Source organism: Sturnus vulgaris, chromosome W (genome assembly GCF_052056855.1).
Source record: "Sturnus vulgaris isolate bStuVul1 chromosome W, bStuVul1.hap1, whole genome shotgun sequence".
NCBI classification, from domain to species: domain Eukaryota; kingdom Metazoa; phylum Chordata; class Aves; order Passeriformes; family Sturnidae; genus Sturnus; species Sturnus vulgaris.
This window is the reverse complement of record NC_142282.1, coordinates 317902-335113: the sequence shown is the minus strand read 5'-3', so window position 1 is coordinate 335113 and position 17212 is coordinate 317902. Positions and strand designations below refer to the sequence as shown.

General features: G+C 51.0%; 1 protein-coding gene and 1 long non-coding RNA gene across 13 annotated transcripts; one reads left to right on the top strand and one right to left on the bottom strand.

Annotated features, from left to right (window-relative positions):
• Positions 1 to 5492: 5492 nt before the first annotated feature.
• Positions 5493 to 15103, top strand: LOC148219999 (uncharacterized). 5 transcript variants are annotated; one of them, XR_015799169.1, is made up of 8 exons: positions 5493 to 5720; positions 9005 to 9157; positions 10739 to 10918; positions 11901 to 12058; positions 13254 to 13411; positions 13746 to 13872; positions 14390 to 14513; positions 14967 to 15103. It is a non-coding gene; the product is annotated as an uncharacterized LOC148219999 (long non-coding RNA). The 5 variants fall into 5 exon arrangements; XR_015799170.1 differs by lacking the exons at positions 14390 to 14513; positions 14967 to 15103 and adding an exon at positions 14542 to 14822; XR_015799166.1 differs by lacking the exon at positions 14967 to 15103 and having other exon boundaries at positions 14390 to 14822.
• LOC148219998 (uncharacterized) lies at positions 13558 to 15996 on the bottom strand. Of its 8 annotated transcripts, XR_015799165.1 has the most exons (6): positions 15693 to 15995; positions 14886 to 15122; positions 14744 to 14792; positions 14410 to 14477; positions 14205 to 14311; positions 13558 to 14137 (listed from the first exon to the last, which is right to left on the bottom strand). XR_015799165.1 is itself a non-coding variant. In XM_088155741.1 (5 exons), exons 1-5 carry the CDS (start codon positions 15950 to 15952, stop codon positions 14284 to 14286), a joined length of 642 nt encoding a protein of 213 aa, XP_088011867.1. In that variant the 5' UTR covers positions 15953 to 15996; the 3' UTR covers positions 13558 to 14283. The 8 variants fall into 8 exon arrangements, 6 of the variants coding, with proteins under 6 accessions (XP_088011867.1, XP_088011866.1, XP_088011865.1 ...); XR_015799164.1 differs by having other exon boundaries at positions 14886 to 15996; XM_088155741.1 differs by having other exon boundaries at positions 13558 to 14311; positions 15693 to 15996.
• Between the last annotated feature and the right edge of the window lie 1216 nt (positions 15997 to 17212).

Sequence of the window (17212 nt, the reverse complement as noted above, 5' to 3'; positions counted from 1 at the left end):
GCGCTGATATCAGCAGCAAAGGCGGCTGCTCCCAGTGTTTGTGTTTTGCTGCGTGGAAATCGAGATCGCGGCCAAGTCGTCGTTCCCTATGGAAAATGGAAATCAATCTGCGCGACTCCCGGCTCTGGGGATGCTCTGGTGGTGCCTTAGAGAATCGTGCGCTGCTCTGGCTTGGGAGGGATTTCAGGAGCGTGTTGTTCCACCCCTGCCGTGGACACCTCGCACTAGCCCAGGTGACTCCGAGCCTCGCCCAAGCCGGACAGGTGCGAGCCCAGCAGCGGCGACTGGGAGCGCCCTGCACTGGGTGTTGGGCCCTGAGCCCCAGGGCTCTTTGTGCCAGCCCTCCCAGCTCCACGTGTTTACGTTCCTTCTGCTTAATATTTCTGCAATCTTCTCTGGCATCATCCACTCGGAATTTTTCTCCTCCCACTTCACACCTCGGCAGAGCCTTCTGGTCCCGCAGCAGATGCATTGTGAGGCTTCTCCTTCTCCGGCGCCCGCATATGCTCCATTAAAAGTGTTTGTTGCTTTGAGCAGCTCCGAGTTGGAATGTGACAAAAAAAAACCCCAAAAAAACAAAAACCAAAAAAAGCCCCCTCCCAGCTTTTTTGGCCGGGGCTCGGCAGCCCCCGGCTCCGCTCCCAGGAGCTCCAGGGTCCCCGTGTCACCCGCCCGCTCCGTGCCAGCGATTTCCCGGTCCTCGCGCCGTGCCTCCGACGTGCACTGGCACCCAAAGATAGAAATCGGGCTTTGCATCCCCTGCACAGCAAGAACATGGTGGGAGGTGCCAACTGGGAGCACAGCAAGCGGGATGGAGCCGTTGCCTAGCGATAGGAAGCGCGGGCAGGCTGGCATTTCCCTCGGCACCAATGCCAGCCCCCACCTGGCAGCGGCACGGGGTGCTCCGAGGGCAGGGGGCACGGCGAGGGCACCGCAGGTAAACTGAGGCACGGCCAGAGCTGCACAGATCCTGCCTCTGCTCGGGGATCTGTGCCCTCGGGGCTCCAGGGAGCTCTGCTGGCTCCTGCAAGGAGAAAACTGGGGACATTTTTCTGAATATCCCAGCACAGAGGCAGCAGAATTCCTGCCTGGAGTACAGATTTTTATGGACACAGCTGCCACCCATAAAATCCCTCGGGCTGTGTCAGAAAAGGTATTTGGTTACAATTCCTACGACTGTGGGCATTTCGGAGTAGCAGTGTCCTGGGAGTTTATTTTCCATGCAGCACATCCCCAGTTGTGCAGCTCTTTGGGACGCTGCATTCCTTGCACCAGAACAGATGCTCTCCCCCTCCTGCTGGCCTGCAAGTCGCTGAGCAATTTGGGGGTGATGGATGACACGCTCCAAGATGATTTGTGAGCAGACCTTCCGGCAAAATGGGAATTGCTCCTGAGCGTGGTGTCCACTCCATCCCTCTGGTGTCCCTCACTGAGCCCACCCAGCTCTCCAGGAGAGCTGCCCTGATCTCATTCCCTCAGACATCTGAACAATTCCCAAAGCCATGGAACGGCACGAAGAGCAGTGAATCGCTCTGGCTGGCACGGGACTCCAGCTCTGTGACTCCAGCAGGGGACCCCCCCCCTGCCCGCGGCTCCCAAGGCCCCCGGGAGTGGCAGGAAGCCCGGAGTGACTCTCGCCACCTGCCCGGGCTCCTCCTTGTCGCTGGAAGTCGCCGCCCCCGAATTCCACATCCCATTTTTCCTCTGTCTGCCATGAAAAATGCGGCTGGGGCGGATCCTCCCCCGGCAGGTACCGCTGTCGAACATGTTGCCTTCACAACGTGACACGGAGCCTAAAAACTCGCAGAGAGACTAATTAGTGCAGGGAAATCGCAGGCCGAGCTCGGCTCCCGGAGCTGGAGCTGACAGCCCGAGCCCGGCCCCGGCTGCTGCGGGCAGCTCCCCCTGGAGCCGCTGTCACCCTGTCCTGCCTCAGGAGCACCTAAAGCCAGCCTAAAGCACTCCAAATTAAAACCTGCCGGCCCTTCCCTCCGCTTTAAATCCCTGGAGGAAAATGGCATTCAATTCATACCTCAATAGCTACAAATAATCCTCTGCCACGCAGGTTTTAGCTGAAAGAAAATATTGAGGGCTAATTGATGTGCAAGCTGAGGTGGGGCTGAGGAATTGGCTCACGTTTACCTGGGGCTGTGTAAGAAATGCAGGCTAGAGCTTTTGCATGTGAATATTTCACATTTCCCTGGAATCAGGAAATGATGCCTCGTGAATCCCTCTAAAAAGTCCTTTCTCCCAGGAAAATGAACCTGGGAGAGCACATCGTGCTCTGAGCAGAGCTGAGGAGGAAAAATATCTTCAAAAAACATTTTTACTCCCGTTGGAGCTGCCCGGGAAGTGTAAAAGCTTTAAATTCTGCTGCTCAGAAAGGGGGGAATTTCACCAAATGCCGTCGTTTTTCTCCCTTTTTCCTATCAACACGAAAATATAATAAACAGAGAAACCACCTCAAACTTCCTTTTCCTTTTCCTTTTCCTTTTCCTTTTCCTTTTCCTTTTCCTTTTCCTTTTCCTTTTCCTTTTCCTTTTCCTTTCCCTTTTCCTTTTCCTTGTGGATTTCTTTGCGTGCTAAGAAAAAAAAAGCCTTTTGGGATGTGATCCATGATCCCAGTTTTATCCCATGCTGGTGCTTCCCTCAACTCCTGCATCCCAGTGCAGGACTTGGAACTTACAGAGGTTTAAGCACACGAAATGACAAAATTTGAAGAGTGATAAAAAGAAATGGGTATTTCCTGATGGTTGTTTAAGGGGAAGAAGGCATTTCCCAGGGAATGGTCTTTGGGAGCAGCGGGGAGGGAGAAAAACACAGGTTGGGAAGGGAGGGAAAATCCAGGTGGGAATTCTGCTGCTGTTTGGGGCATTTTTCCCTGTGTTGATGGCCAGAGCTCCTGCTTGCTTGGGAATTCAGGCACCTCAGGCCACTGGGGAGAACAAAAATCTTCTGAAAAATCCCAATAATATTCACTCCTGGATATTTCGGTTTAAAAACATTCCCATGGAAATGAATGGTCTGCCCATTAAATGGGCAAGGGGACACCAGGGGAAGGATTGCTTTAAATTCAATTCAAACTTGGGTTTCAGGTAATTTATATATGGGAAAAAAACATCAGGAACCTGCACATTTCTTTGGGATCCTGGATTTAACTCGGTCCTGCAGCCACGTACAGCCAGGGCTGTGACCCCAGGTGACACAAACGGGTCCCAGGTACAGCCAGGGCTGTGACCCCAGGTGACACAAACGGGTCCCAGGTAAATCCGGGTGACCTGCCGGTGTCACATCGGGCCCAGGTGTCCCAGGTAAATCCGGGTGACCTGCCGGTGTCACACCGGGCCCAGGTGTCCCAGGTAAATCCGGGTGACCTGCCGGTGTCACATCGGGCCCAGGTGTCCCAGGTAAATCCGGGTGACCTGCCGGTGTCACATCGGGCCCAGGTGTCCCAGGTAAATCCGGGTGACCTGCCGGTGTCACACCGGGCCCAGGTGTCCCAGGTAAATCCGGGTGACCTGCCGGTGTCACATCGGGCCCAGGTGTCCCAGGTAAATCCGGGTGACCTGCCGGTGTCACACCGGGCCCAGGTGTCCCAGGTAAATCCGGGTGACCTGCCGGTGTCACCTGCCGGTGTCACCACCGCCTCTCCCCCGGTCTCGCGGCGCCATCTCGTGGCGTTCCGCTGACACAACAGCGCACAGTGAAAGAACAGAACATGGAACAGGGAATGGGATGGAATTAAACAAAATAAGAAAATAAAAGCAATAAATTAAATAAATTTAAAATAGTAAAAAATAAACTATAGGCTCTCGGCTGCTGCCCGCAGCAGCCCGGCCGTGCACGCGTCTGCCCTGGCGATCCCCGTGAGGGGAACAGCATCGCTGCCCTGCTGCACTGAGAAATGCACGGCAATTCCTTGGAGAGACTGAGGCCATGGGAGCTCAGCCTCAGGCTGCGTTTTGGCAGCGGGAATCGGGTGAGGACGGGAGAGGGGAGATCCCCCAAGATCGCTTAAAGCCAGCGCTGCTGGGTTTGGCTGCTCCTGCCCCAAAGATTGATCCCGCCTGAAGGGGACGTGGGGAAGCAGCGGGCTGTGCTGGCAGCTGTGCTGGAACCCCCAGGCTTTGGTCAGGAATGCTGGGCCGGAGCCGGCGCCGGGAGCACTTCAATCTACCTGAACCAAGCATGTCCTGCCCACTGTTATGAATGATGTTCTATTTTTTCCAATTTATCAAGCAACAAGATTAAATTTACTAGTAAGTTTTTAATAGTAACAAAATTAATACAATCAAAGTATTGGAGATGACAATTAAAGTATTGGAGATGAAACAATCAAAGTGCATATATTTAAGAATATACAAAATTTGGCAGTAAGTAATTTAGTATAATTGAGGTTCGTATAAAGCATAAGCAAAACTGACCGGGGAGGGGCCCCCCTCCGACCGGGGGTACAGGGAGTGGCTCCCATTCCTCACGTACCAAAGCACCCAGGCTAACAATCCCACTTATTGACTGTAGGCTACAGAAGTTTCTAGAAAGCTCCTCCTCGTTTCTATTCCTAAAATCTACGTAACTATACTGCACGGCGCATGCTCCACTAATGGCTTAGGGGGTCTCTCATCCTTTTGAGGGTCTTATTTCCGATGAAGGCTCATCATCTTCCTCAGTGACCGAGGTGTGACCTGCAGGTAGCACAGGCGCCCTGTGTGACTGAGCAGATGTTTTCCATAACATGACTCTAATTAAGTCCCATGCTTGGAATCATTCCATTTTTGCCCATTTCAAGGTTGAAGCTCTATTTCTAGATGCTGTTATTATACCTACGTCCTTCTACTATTCTTATCTGACTTTCTTCCAACCTTCTTCTTCGACTCCCAACATCTGGAAGATGTCCTTTGTCCTGTCTCACCCATCTCCCCCCTCACTCTGTAACAATTGTCTTCTATTGATCTAAATACAATTTTGTTAATATAGTTACAACTTAATTAGCACGAATCACATTTATCACACCACGTTTGAAACTTTATTTTGGTGGTTTTTATTTTTTTCCCTTTTCCAGGTAGTTGGCAGAAAAGCCCCCCAGCACATGCCGCTGCTTGCCCGTGTCCCCTTCAAGTGGGGTCAATTTTGGGGGCAGGGGTACCCGAACCCGGCGGAGCTGGAGTTCACCGGCAGTGCCGCCGCCTTGTGGACACGCTCCGCTACTGCAGGCGCCGCCGAGCCGGCGCCCCGGCAGGTTTTTTTTTTTTGCAGCACTCCCAACATGGCGGCTCCGGCCGCACCACCCTGACCTTCCAAATATGGCGGCAAAAAGAGGCGGGAAAATGAGGACCCCGATGCGTCAACTGGGCCGCCTGCGGCAAGCGCCGACACCGATCCCCCCCGGGCGTTTTTGCCGCGGCGTTTCTCAGCGTGCGGACGCGCGTGTGGGCTCAGTGGCGCTGCAGGCGTGAGGGAGCCGGGCGGGCGGCGACAGGCACCGTCAGGGACGCCTATCTCTGCCGGGGTCCTGCCGCGCCGCCATCTTGGGAGCGGCCCCGCTCCCGTCCCGGCTGCTCTCCGCGCTCTCAACTCGTTCCCCTCCAGGCCGGGGAAACGGAGGAAAACAGAAATGCATCGAGGAAAAAAGAACAGGCCCCGGAGCTGCCTGAGCCATCGCCCTGCCCTCACCCGGGAGCAGCCGGAAGGAGGAGGCAGCTGCTCTCTCTGCCAGAGAGGTGAGACGTGGGGGCCGTTGGGCAGTTTCCCTGGGGTTTGTGTCAAAGAGCTGACCGGTACTTTTAGTTCTTGATGAGAGAACTTGCATAGCATCCAGAGCTTCTAAAAATGTTTTGACAGAGAAAGATGTTACAATTCAGCACAACAGTTCTAGCACAGGAAATCCTAATACTCTGTTTCTTTTTAAACATTCTTTTCTAATAGAGGAAGGTACGTCGTGTGACTCGGTATGCTTGAAAAGTATTTTTTAGTGGTTTGTTAGCTGGCATAGCGAACACTTCACTTTTTGACGTACTCTGTATTATTCTGTATTATTAATCTGTAGTGATGCTTTTCTCAAATGTGTCTGAGTGTGTGTGATTTATCACTTGTTATCTATATGTTATTTGATAAAGCATGTGCTATATCACTTATTCTATGAGGAGTATGTAATAGATCATATGTAATGTAGTATGCTATAATACAATATCATGTACCATCAGTAACACAACATTCAGGAGCACTCCTGAATGGACAGATGGCAGCTCCCACAGCACATTATTAACAGGGTTTAGTGACCAGCACAAGGAATTGTGTGCCAGAGCTTTTAAAATATTTGTAATCTCTTGATTAGCTCCTACTTCTGTATGTTCAGCTACCGGTATATTTCTAGGTTTTGGGGTTTTTTATGTTTACAATGCCAGAGCCATTTGAAAGCATCTGAACATTCAGCTGATATCCAAATGGTGAACTTGGACTATCATCAGATGGTTAAAGGTGGAAAGGCAGAAAAACTACACAGTGTGCTTAAGCCTCAAGTCCAGAAATTCTTAGAGCGTGGATGTTTTGGTTTTGATGGAAAGGAAGCGAAGGGGTTTGTGTGTATAACTTGTGTACATTTCCTGAGATTAAGCTGTGGTGCTGGGCTGTGTTTCAGCCCTCAGCAAGAAGATCAAGAATGTTGCCTCTGCCACTGTGGTTTCAGTGTCTCCTGGGTGATGCTTAACAGCTGAAACATGAGTCACTGTTTGACTCTGCTAAGGTCTGGTCTCATTCTGTGTAGGCTCTAAAAATCTCTAAGGAGGCTTTCTGTGAGACATTCAGGGGACAGGAATGAATTTCAGGCCTTTGACCTCAGGATTTAGTGCACGTGGTCGATAGTCCTTTTTCTGGTGGGCGGCCACATGCAGTGACTGTTGTTCCTGTAGAGCACGCTGAGCATTTCCCTCCGTTTCCTGTGAGCTGTAAATGTTCCTGCTCAGGGCCGTGCTTTGCACTGCACTGGATCCCCGTTGGAGAGATTCCTTTCTCTCAAAGCACGATGGAGATGCACGTTTGCTGCTCTGCTCTCTGCTTCTTCCTGATCCCCGGGGAAAGCTGTGCTTATCTCAGCGGGACAAGAGAAGCAGGGATAGAAGTAGGCAACATTCCTTCTCTTCTCCCTTCCACAGCCTTCCTCCTTTAGATTAATGCAGAGCAGAGTGCTGAGTGAGGTTCTTCTGAGAAACAGTTGCTGAGTGATGAGGGCGTGAGCTCCAAAAAGCTTTGAAAGTGCCTTTTTGAAATTTTGAATAGGGGGATTCGAGTAATGCCAGCACAAATCGAAAAGCAACAGACTGAAAGCAAAACAAAGTTGTGTCTTGTGACAGCTCAAAGACTTGTGTTAATGACACATCCAGGTGTGGAGCATCTCCTTTGGGAAATGTCCGGCGTTTTGCTTTGTATTTCAAATCAAACGCAGAGATAGTAATGCCAAAAAAAAAAATCTTGAAAAAGTTGTCGCCACTGTGGTTAGGTCTCCAAGTAAAGGTGCTGATAGCATGCTGACCTCGGTGGACAAAGAGTGCAGTGGCAATGACAGAATGAGGGAGCAGTGTGTGTCCTTGGGAGAGGCATTCGAATTTTGTACTCGTGGCTGAGCAAGCAGCACGTGGGTGTTAACGTGATCCGTGGGAGAGCTTTGTAGCAGGAGTTCCTGAGCCTCTCCCAAAGGAAGTGCAGCAGTTCTGAGTGCCTGAGGGCCTCCAGCATCCCTGCAGCTAAAGGGGAGAGGCTTGTTTTTCATTTTTATCAGCAAAATGGGGCGTTGGAGTTGGCTTTAGTTATATCGCAAATTCTTGTTACTTTTATTAAATACAATTCAAGAAGTGACTTCGTTCTTTTTTTCCTTTTTTTTTTTTTTTACTGCCCTGGCTCAGATGTCCCTGGCCCTGCCTCTGCTGAGAAGATGTGTTGAACAGGTTATTTCAGTTGTTTTCATGTCGGAAAATGAAACAATCCAGGTGCTGGAAAGCTAGGAAAATCATTATCCTTCTGTTTGCTGAATTGGATTTCCTTCAAATGCTCCTCTTAAGAGAAATTGCTGTGAGAACTTACAAGGCACTGCTTGTAGAACAGACGTTCCTAATTCTGGCAATGTAGTGCTTGGCTGCTGCATTAGCACAAGTTTTCTGTGGCAGAAGAATATCTTCCTGTGCTCTTGATGTGTAGAGTACTTACATGCCAGACTTGGCTTCATAGCTCTGTTTTCTCCTTTCATAGCCTTTTAAGAACTGCATAAATACAACGTTTTTTTAAACCAGGTGTGCCAGATTTTTCAGCACCGAGAATTAAGTGATGATTTCAGCTCAAGTATGAGAGCTAAAAGCATAAAGCTAATGAATAAGAAGGGAAATGGTTAATCCTGAAGAACTGCTAACTTAATTTAAAAATTCTATTGAATGAGCTATACGGATTCTTATTTTATGTCACACAGTAGATACTTAAAAGAACAGGTACTGAACTCTAGATGGCCCCCTAAAATTATAAGAGCAAGGAGCCAATTTCCAACATGGTCCTGTCTGTTTCTTCATAGTTTTGTTTTGCAAGTTTCCTTTGGTGTCTTTTGTTGATTCCTGCCCAGCCTTCAGAATTTTGCCTTGGCCGTATTGTGTCTATTATTGGAGGCTCCTTCTTCTTGCTGTCAGATACCCTAAGGTGTCAAAGACTTATAAAAGCTCTTGAAAATAGCTTTTGTGTTGTGTTTGGGGAACTTTAAGATGAAAACATTTACAAATTAGCTACCTATTTTTTTCCTCTGTTGCTACCTACCTTCAAAGGCAAATGAAGTGTTGGTGCTAAATTGCACTGCAGCCTTTCAGGCATGATCTGGTGAATGGTTCATAGAAACTCAAGATTTGTGGGGTTCTTATGCATATATGCTGAAAACCAGGATGTGCCTTTTCAGAAATCTATTGACACTGGGGTTTCTTTGTTTGTGTTTGGTTTGTTTGGGTTTTTGCTCACGCGTCTTCGCCTGTTCCAGGTGCTGACAGAACAGCTGGAGGTATTAGGATTAGCTGAGAAGCCTCAGCGAGTTCCTCGCTTTCAGGAAGTTTTCTGATGCACGTGGTCTGTGAATGGTGATTCTGTCAGGAAAATTGATGCTGGAACTGGAGCCCTTGGAGGAAAAGCAAAGGTAAGGTACCTCTTCTGCAATGCTTTGGCAGTGTTCCATAAGGGTTTGATTGAATTCTGCCATGAATATAGCAACGATGAGATTTTCTTTAAAAACCTGCTCTTTGTAACCCTAAAACAATCCCAAACAAAACCCAGCCAACCAAAAAAATTAACTTAAAATGGTTGGTTGTGCTGCAAACCAGGTCACGTTCCGGTACATGCCTTCCTAGCCCTGCTTCTGCCTCCCACATAACACCACTGTGTATGCAAGGATAAGGCTCAAATCTTCCATTTCTTTAGAACATAGCTCAGAAGAATGAATATTCGAATCAGCTTTAGTTTCGTGGAGTATTTTTGCTTTTCTCCCTGTATGTTTTTGAGTACTCTGAGTACGTCTTTTAAAATGTAGTTTTTAAGTTGCATTCTCATTTCTCAAATGAAAAGTTTGACGCCTGAAATGGTTCCATTTCTTATTTGTCAGTTTGATTCTTCAAAGCCCGAGAATACTTAGAAGTAAAAATACAGAAACTGTGCATAGGAGAAAATCGTTTTAACCTTGAGTGTGTTAATACCCATTTCTATACTGAAAACCAGTTCTTTTTCAAGTATTATAATACTGTTCCATCTAACTCCTTGGCTGCTCTTTCTTTTGCACTCTCGGGGTTCCTTTCAGTGAATTGCCTGACGTGTGGATGGTGAGTGTGGTTTTTGGGATCATCAGCTGTAGCTTGTCTGCCAGGAAGGGAGTGCATCCTATCACAATCCCATTGCAATCAGGTGCTCCCTGCAGCTCATCCCCGTTGTCTGCCAAAGTCCCTTGGCCTTGCCTAAAGAGCACCTTCTGTCTCTGTGTCCAGTGCAGTTCACAGAGCTGAATCCTGGGCTGCTTTTGTTCAGCTTTTGCCTCCTTGCCACACGCATTTAAGGGCCTTTCGTGGACAATGCAAGCTGTGAACTCGGGAGTGTTTTTTAATAGCAGCACGATCCCTCGCAGCATCCCTGATGGATCACAGCCTGTATTTCCTGTACCTGCAGCAGTGTGTGTTCACAGACAGCTCACAGGCAAGGCCCACGCGGCAGCACGAGTGATCAGAGAGGTTTTGGTGTGCCCAGACGAGCAGAGCCAGGTTTGGGATGGAGCCCAGACTGCACTCTGTGGCAGTGGCATTGTCGCTGAGGTGTGTGTGGCCCTGGCTACATGTGCATCAGCAGCACATGTTCCTTGGCTCCTGTTCAGCCCAGCTGGCTGGGCACTGTTCCTGCAGACTGCAGCTCAGTCAGTGCCCAGTGTGCAGAGATTTCCTTGTTGATACGTGTGAAAGGTGATGGTTTCCTTTGAGAGTCACGGGTGAGATGAAAGAGCAGAAGATATTTATAAACCATGGATTTGTTTCCTTCATGTATGATTTCTCTGGGTATAGTTTTGAACGAATTGCTGCTGGTTTTCAGTCGGTGTCTTAGGCACACGGGTGCTGTGTCTCCAAGGCTGCTTTCCCCTGAGAGCTTAACTTGGGCTGTGCACGTCCATTGCAAAGATCTCACTGCCAAGTGCTCTGAAACGTTTGCTATCAAAGTCATCTCTTCTCCAATGTTTTTGCAGCATCTGTGAAAGTACTGAAGAGCACGTGTGAGAACTTGTAGAAGTCTGCAAAACCAAAACCAGTGCCGTGGAACGTCAGTGGGAGGAAGCAGTCTGGAAGTATTGCCTTCAGAAATCAAACCCTCACTGACTGGCTTCTGGATGCACCAAAGTCAGCCGGGATCCACGAATTCCATGATAGTAAGATTTGTGTTTTGTCATTACTTTTTCTTGAAAACTCTGGTTTTTCTAAGTAGATCACAAACATTGGAAAAGGTATCACAGAAGCGTAGAACTGTGTAGGAAGGGACTGTAAAGATCCAGTGCCACCCCCTGCCATGGCAGGGACCCCTTCCACTGTCCCAGGCTGCTCCAAACCCCAGTGTCCCACCTGGCCTTGGGCACTGCCAGGGATCCAGGGGCAGCCACAGCTGCTCTGGGCACCCTGTGCCAGCCCTGCCCACCCTCACAGGGAAGAATTTCTTTCTTAAAAGTAATAGATACGTATATATATATATATATATATATATATATATATGAGGTCTTGATTCTTAAGCGAATTAGCTTCTTCACTGTGTTCTTCAGTTCTTGTGTCTTGTATTGCTGGGAACAGCAAATCCTGTGGAAATCTTTCCAAAAGCATGTGTTGTTGGTGTGCTGTTATGTTACAGGCTGTGATCTGTGTAAAGGAAGGATTCCTTCCATGCTGTTAGTTTTCACTGCCACTGCATGTATTGCACAGATAGATTACCGTGGAGTTAGGATCTTTCACTCCTAGCAGACTGGGTTATGGAAATGTATTTTTCCCAGCGGTGGGTGATAGCAGAGATAAGTGTGTGTGCAGTCCTAGCACCACATTCCCAGTGTCCATTGTTTTCTCTGCCTGCTTTGCATGTTTGCTGGCGTTAGGGAAGGTTGAACTCGTTGGGGAAGAGCTCCTAAAGCCTATCGTGCTCCTAAAGCCTTTGTGCAGACTTTTGTCTTTTGGATAGCAAGTGTCAGCTTGTCATCCCCTAATTTCACCCTAGGTGTAGTTAATGGAGTTAACTAGAATGTATGTCAGTTGTCTCCATCAGTCAGAAATGATGGATATTTCACAGCTAAAAACCGAATTTGTGAACCTGGAAGGAGTACTTGTGTCGCTCTCTTGTTTTTAACTCCAGTGTGTGCTGCTGTTTGACAGGGAAGGATGCTCTTTTCCCATGACTTATTTTTTGGTGTGGGGACTTCAGTCATCGAATAGATTTGCCCAATGAAGAGGTGAAGGACCTACCACAACAACAGAACTGGGATGCCCTCATAGCAGGAGACCAGCTTATCAATCAAAACAGATGTGGACAGGTATGTTTAAACGTCACCATACTTGAGAATACTTGGAGTTTTTTACTGGTTTTAGCAGTTCTGGGATGTTCCTGTAAATCTGTATCCTCAGCCTGGAGTTTTCTAATTACAAGTTACTCTTGTTGTCAGATGTAACTATTTAAAAGGAATATTTGTAACGTTTGGTAATGGTACTCTGGAGTGAGACTGGAATAGTTCTAATGCTGTTACTGTGGGGAAAAGGAGTGGTCCAAACGGCAGCTTTTTTATTTGCAAGGAAAACGCCATATAACCAAGTGTGAAGAAAGGTCGATTTTTTTAGATTTGTAGGGTTTCTCGTTGTCTCTTGGCAGCTCTGTGGGAGAAGGCAGGTATGGTAAAAGGAGAGACAGTCTTCCATTGTTGGTTCTGCCAGCACTTGGATCACAGGCAGTGCCTTGTCTGATTTACAGTTCCCTTCCCTTCCCTTGCTGCTGCTATCTTGTGCACCAGAACAGCAGGCAAAACTCGGGATATTTTTAGTCTTTTTTTAACAGCTGCTTCCTAAAGAAAGCAAGCTGTACATTCACATGGGCAGCCAGCATTGCTTGTCTGTTCAGTGGATCAAAACACGATGTGTAGAGGTTTTGGAGCCACGTCCAGCAGTTGTAAAGCTGGAGAGCTGTGTGGGAACTGGCAGAATCTGGCAAGGACTCCTGGCTGGGGGAGCAGGGGTAGCACTGCACTGTTGGGGTGATATTCCATGGTTTAGGAGCTGTGGCTGGGTACCAGCCCTGCCCCTGGGGGAGCTCCACCTCTGTACCTGCTGCTCAGCAAAGGTGTTCACGCAGCAACTTGCTGCATGAAAGTGGGCTAGAAAATAATTCCTGAGGACAAGCAAATGGATTGGTAAGGTCCAAGTTAGATTTCTCTTTTATAGATGCCCATAGAAGGCTGAACTCCAGACTAGAGCTGAGTTAGCTAAAGGCTTTTATCTTGTGTCCAGCACAAAGAGCACACAGTGCAGCAGAGTCTTTAGGAAATCCATCCAAATAAGGGACTCTGCTTTTCCTGTACTTCTCCTTCCTGTTTCCACCTGGGCTGGAAGGATGGGCATGGCCTGTCTTTATCATACGAAAGAGATGTTACTAAAATTTGTCCAGAAGTTCTAATTATAATTATTACTTCTTTTCTGACAGAAGACACTCTCATTTTACCTTTCCCACGTTGTTTTCAGGTGCTGCCCGGGATGGACATCTGTGGTCTCAGACAGTGAGGAAGGGGAGCTTTTGCCTCACCTGCACAGTTCAGGTGGATGGGACAGAATTGGTGTGGCCTGACAAGGCAGGAAAAGCTGTCTGTGTTCTGGAGTGCCTTGAAAGCTTTCTCCATCAGGTTTGGAAGGGGTTTCTCTTTGGGATTTCTTGTGATGCAGCACCACGGGTATCCCTTTGTGCCAAGTCCAGTGCTAAAGGATTGAAGAACTGACAAGTGGGGTCTGGGATGAAAAGGGTTCTGTTAAAAATAAGCAAAGAATGCAATAAGAAAAATGAGCAGCCTTTTAATGTCTGAAATTGCCAGCGTTTTTATTCCTAACTAAGGGCACTCTGAATTGGTGTCACCTGTCATGGATTAAAACCCCATAATGAGCAATCAGAGCTGAAGTGTGAAAGCTGAGATCCTTTGATTGCTGCAGTCGACTTAATTTTCTTTCCCTCCTCTCTTCCAGGACAGGAAGAATCACGACTCTCCTGGCATCTTTGCCAAGAGCTGTGGTGTTTGATCAGCCAAAGCCCAGAGGCTTCAGCACCAGAGGTCTGAGCCTGGAGGGCTCCTGGTGCTGCCCGTGCTGTGGGGTGAGTCAGAGGATGCAGGGTTCCTCTTTGCCTCCCTGCTGGGGTTAACTGCCACGGGAATGTGGGATCTGGGTGAAACTCCAGCTCTCCTGGTGTTCAGGGGGTGCAAGGTCTGAGGGGCTGCATTCCATTCACTGCAAAAACTTGCCAAGGCTGGAGGGACTGGGGTGCTGACTGCTCCGAGGAAAGGGTACTTATTAATACTGTGTCAGATTTCCCTCGGTGACCGTCAGGCCTGAACGGCTGTGAGTTTGTGCTCTTCTCCCTGGGGAATTGGAAATAATTTCAGTATGGAATTAGAAATTGTAGAAAAATCCAGCTAACTTTCTCACCTCTGTTATCCCAGTTATCCTAAGTTATCCCAGTTTTTCCCAGCTAGGAACTGCACAGAAGTCGGCAGGGGAAGTGACATCAGGGAACAGCTATAAATTCAGAAGTCCTGGCAAGGGGCAGGAAAGGGGAAAGGTTTCAGGAAGCATTTTTGTGGTCTAATTAAAAATAATTTCTGATTGCCCAGTGAGAAGAACACAAACTCACAGCCATTCAGGCCTGACAGTCCCCTGCAGCAAGAGCTCAGCACACATCCACAGAGGCACGTCCAGCATCTGAAAGGAAAAAAAAAAAAACCACAGAAGAAAAAGGTGAATTTTTTTTTTTTTTTCTTCCAAGTTATTTCAAGTTCTTAAAGCTCCTGGCCTCCCCCTGCCCTGCATTCCCAGCCAGCTGAGACACACAGAAACACCAAGGAACGTTGCTGGCAGTGAGCAGGAGACACGGAGACCTCTGTGCACTCCGGGCCACAAAAGCAGCCTCAGCTTCAGCAGCTGCCATCATTTTGGTAATACTCATCTGCAGGAAACGTCCTATTTACTTCAGAGTCAGGTTTTAGGAATCCTCTCAACCCCAATGTATCCTGTAACCTGGAAGTAAAGAGGAAAACTCTCAGCTAATTTTTTTTTACCGCTGCACAGCTTTTTTGAGTTACAAAGCAAGGGGAGGGGGGAGCATCTCACCTGCGGCTGTTGGAGAAGCAGCCTGAGTGGAACTCAGTGCCTGGCCCCACCCACGGTGCTCCAGCCCCGCTCGTTCCACAGGGAGCCCCACGGTTGAGCCAGGCGCTGCTCTCCGCTGAAAGCTGCGGGGGCTTCGCACACCCGCGGCACGAGGGCACCGAGAGCGGCGAGATTTGGGGCTCTAGGGTCGGTACGGCGTTCCTGGTGCCCCGGGCGGTTCCAGCGGCGATCCAGCGTCTGCACGCGGAGATTCGGCCGCTGTTCTCCTGGGTACGGTTACCGACAGAGCCCCGGTCCCCTGCGGCCGCAGCGGGATCGCGCCCGGACCCCAAACGGAGCAGGAGCGGCAGCGCCGGGCTCGGCCCCAGCACCCGTTCAGGGGAGAGGCTCCCGCTGCCCGCGGCGACGCCGGTGCCGGCCCGGTCCCGCGAACCGCACCCGGGAGAGGCTCCCGCTGCCCGCGGCGACGCCGGTGCCGACCCGGTCCCGCGAACCGCACCCGAGAGAGGCTCCCGCTGCCCGCGGCGACGCCGGTGCCGGCCCGGTCCCGCGAACCGCACCCGGGAGAGGCTCCCGCTGCCCGTGGCGACGCCGGTGCCGGCCCGGTCCCGCGAACCGCACCCGGGAGAGGCTCCCGGTGCCGGCCCGGTCCCGCGAACCGCACCCGCGAGAGGCTCCCGCTGCCCGCGGCGACGCCGGTGCCGGCCCGGTCCCGCGAACCGCACCCGGCCGGCCCGGGGAGAGGCGGCACCGCTCGGAGCCCCCAGCGGACACCGACAAAGACCCAGAACTGAGCCCTGGACGTACCTGAGCTCCTGAGGCTCCGCGCAGCACCGGGAGCAGCCCCCGCGATGGTCCCGCCGCATCCCAAGAGAGACATCCAGGAACGGAGCGGGGCGCGAGGGGCCCGGCCGCACTTGAAGGCCGCGGGCGGGGCGGGGCTCTGGGGGCGGGGCCTGTGTGGCGGCAGAGCGCATGCGCGGGGCGGGGCCCGCACAGGTGTGCGTGGCGGTAGAGCGCATGCGCGGGGCGGGGCCCGCACAGGTGTGCGTGGCGGCAGAGCGCATGCGCGGGGCGGGGCCTGCAGAGGCCGGTGGGGCCGCTGAGCGCATGCGCGGGTTAGGGGGGGGGTGGGGGGGGATGGGGGGGTGTGGGGGGGGGGGAAGCGGGGCCTGGGTGGGGGGGGAAGGGGGGGGGGTAGGGGGGGGGGGTAGGGGGGGGATAAGGTTCCGAGATTCTTTATAAGGGGGGGAAGGGGAGGGGGGTAAGGGGGGGGATAGGGGGGGGGGGGTGTGGGGGGGGGGGGAAGGGGGGGGAAAGGGGGGGGGGGGAAGGGGGGGCCTGGGTGGGGGGGGAAGGGGGGGGGGGTAGGGGGGGGGGGGTAGGGGGGGGATAAGGTTCCGAGATTCTTTATAAGGGGGGGAAGGGGAGGGGGGTAAGGGGGGGGATAGGGGGGGGGGGTGTGGGGGGGGGGGGGAAGGGGGGGGAAAGGGGGGGGGGGAAGGGGGGGGGTGGGTTCCGCGATTTTTTATAAAGGGTAGAAGGTCTGGCGCTTTTTTTGTGTGTTCACGCTGCAGAGTGACGCACTAACACTGATCTCCCCTGTGCTATTTTTTTTGCGGCTTTTCCCAGCGTATGGATACGGGCCGTGGGCTCGGCGGCGCCGCGGGCGTGAGGGAGCTGGCGGGCGCCGATCGGCAGCAGCATGTCCGCCTTTCTCTGCCGGGGGTCTCACCGTGCCGCTCTCTTGAGCGTTGCCGCAGTCCCACCAGGCAGGGTCCCGTCATGCGGTCCCTTCTGCCGTCCTGAGAGGGGCACCCTGCAGTACCGGTCTGTGTCCACAAGGTGGCAGCCCTGCCATGGCGTTGGCTCGGGGGGGGGCGGCTGCAGTTCCGCTCTGTCCCCACAAGGTGGCAGCCCTGCCATGGCGTTGGCTCGGGGGGGCGGCTGCAGTTCCGCTCTGTCCCCACAAGGTGGCAGCCCTGCCATGGCGTTGGCTCGGGGGGGGGCGGCTGCAGTTCCGCTCTGTCCCCACAAGGTGGCAGCCCTGCCGCACAGCCCAGCCCGGGACTCGCCACCCTTCACAAAATCCTCCCAAGTGAATACCCCAAAACAACCCCGACCAAAACTAAAAAAGCCCTGCCTCCAACCAAATGAAAACAAAAAAACCCCTCTTTAGATATAAAAAAAATTTATTTTTTGAATATTTAATTTTTATTCATATTTGTAATCTATACATATATTTTAAACTTAACTTCTATTACACCATATATAATATTATTTTTGTTATTGTATACATATCTTTATATTAGCAATATTTATTTCTA

Coding starts and splice junctions, on each gene's coding strand:
- LOC148219998 (XM_088155736.1), bottom strand. CDS start 15,952: ATGCGCTCTGCCGCCACGCACACCTGTGCGGGCCCCGCCCCGCGCATG. Junction 14,793..14,885: donor TGCTTCTCCAACAGCCGCAG/GTGAGATGCTCC, acceptor CTTTACTTCCAG/GTTACAGGATACATTGGGGT. Junction 14,478..14,743: donor TCCTAAAACCTGACTCTGAA/GTAAATAGGACG, acceptor TTTTCCTTTCAG/ATGCTGGACGTGCCTCTGTG.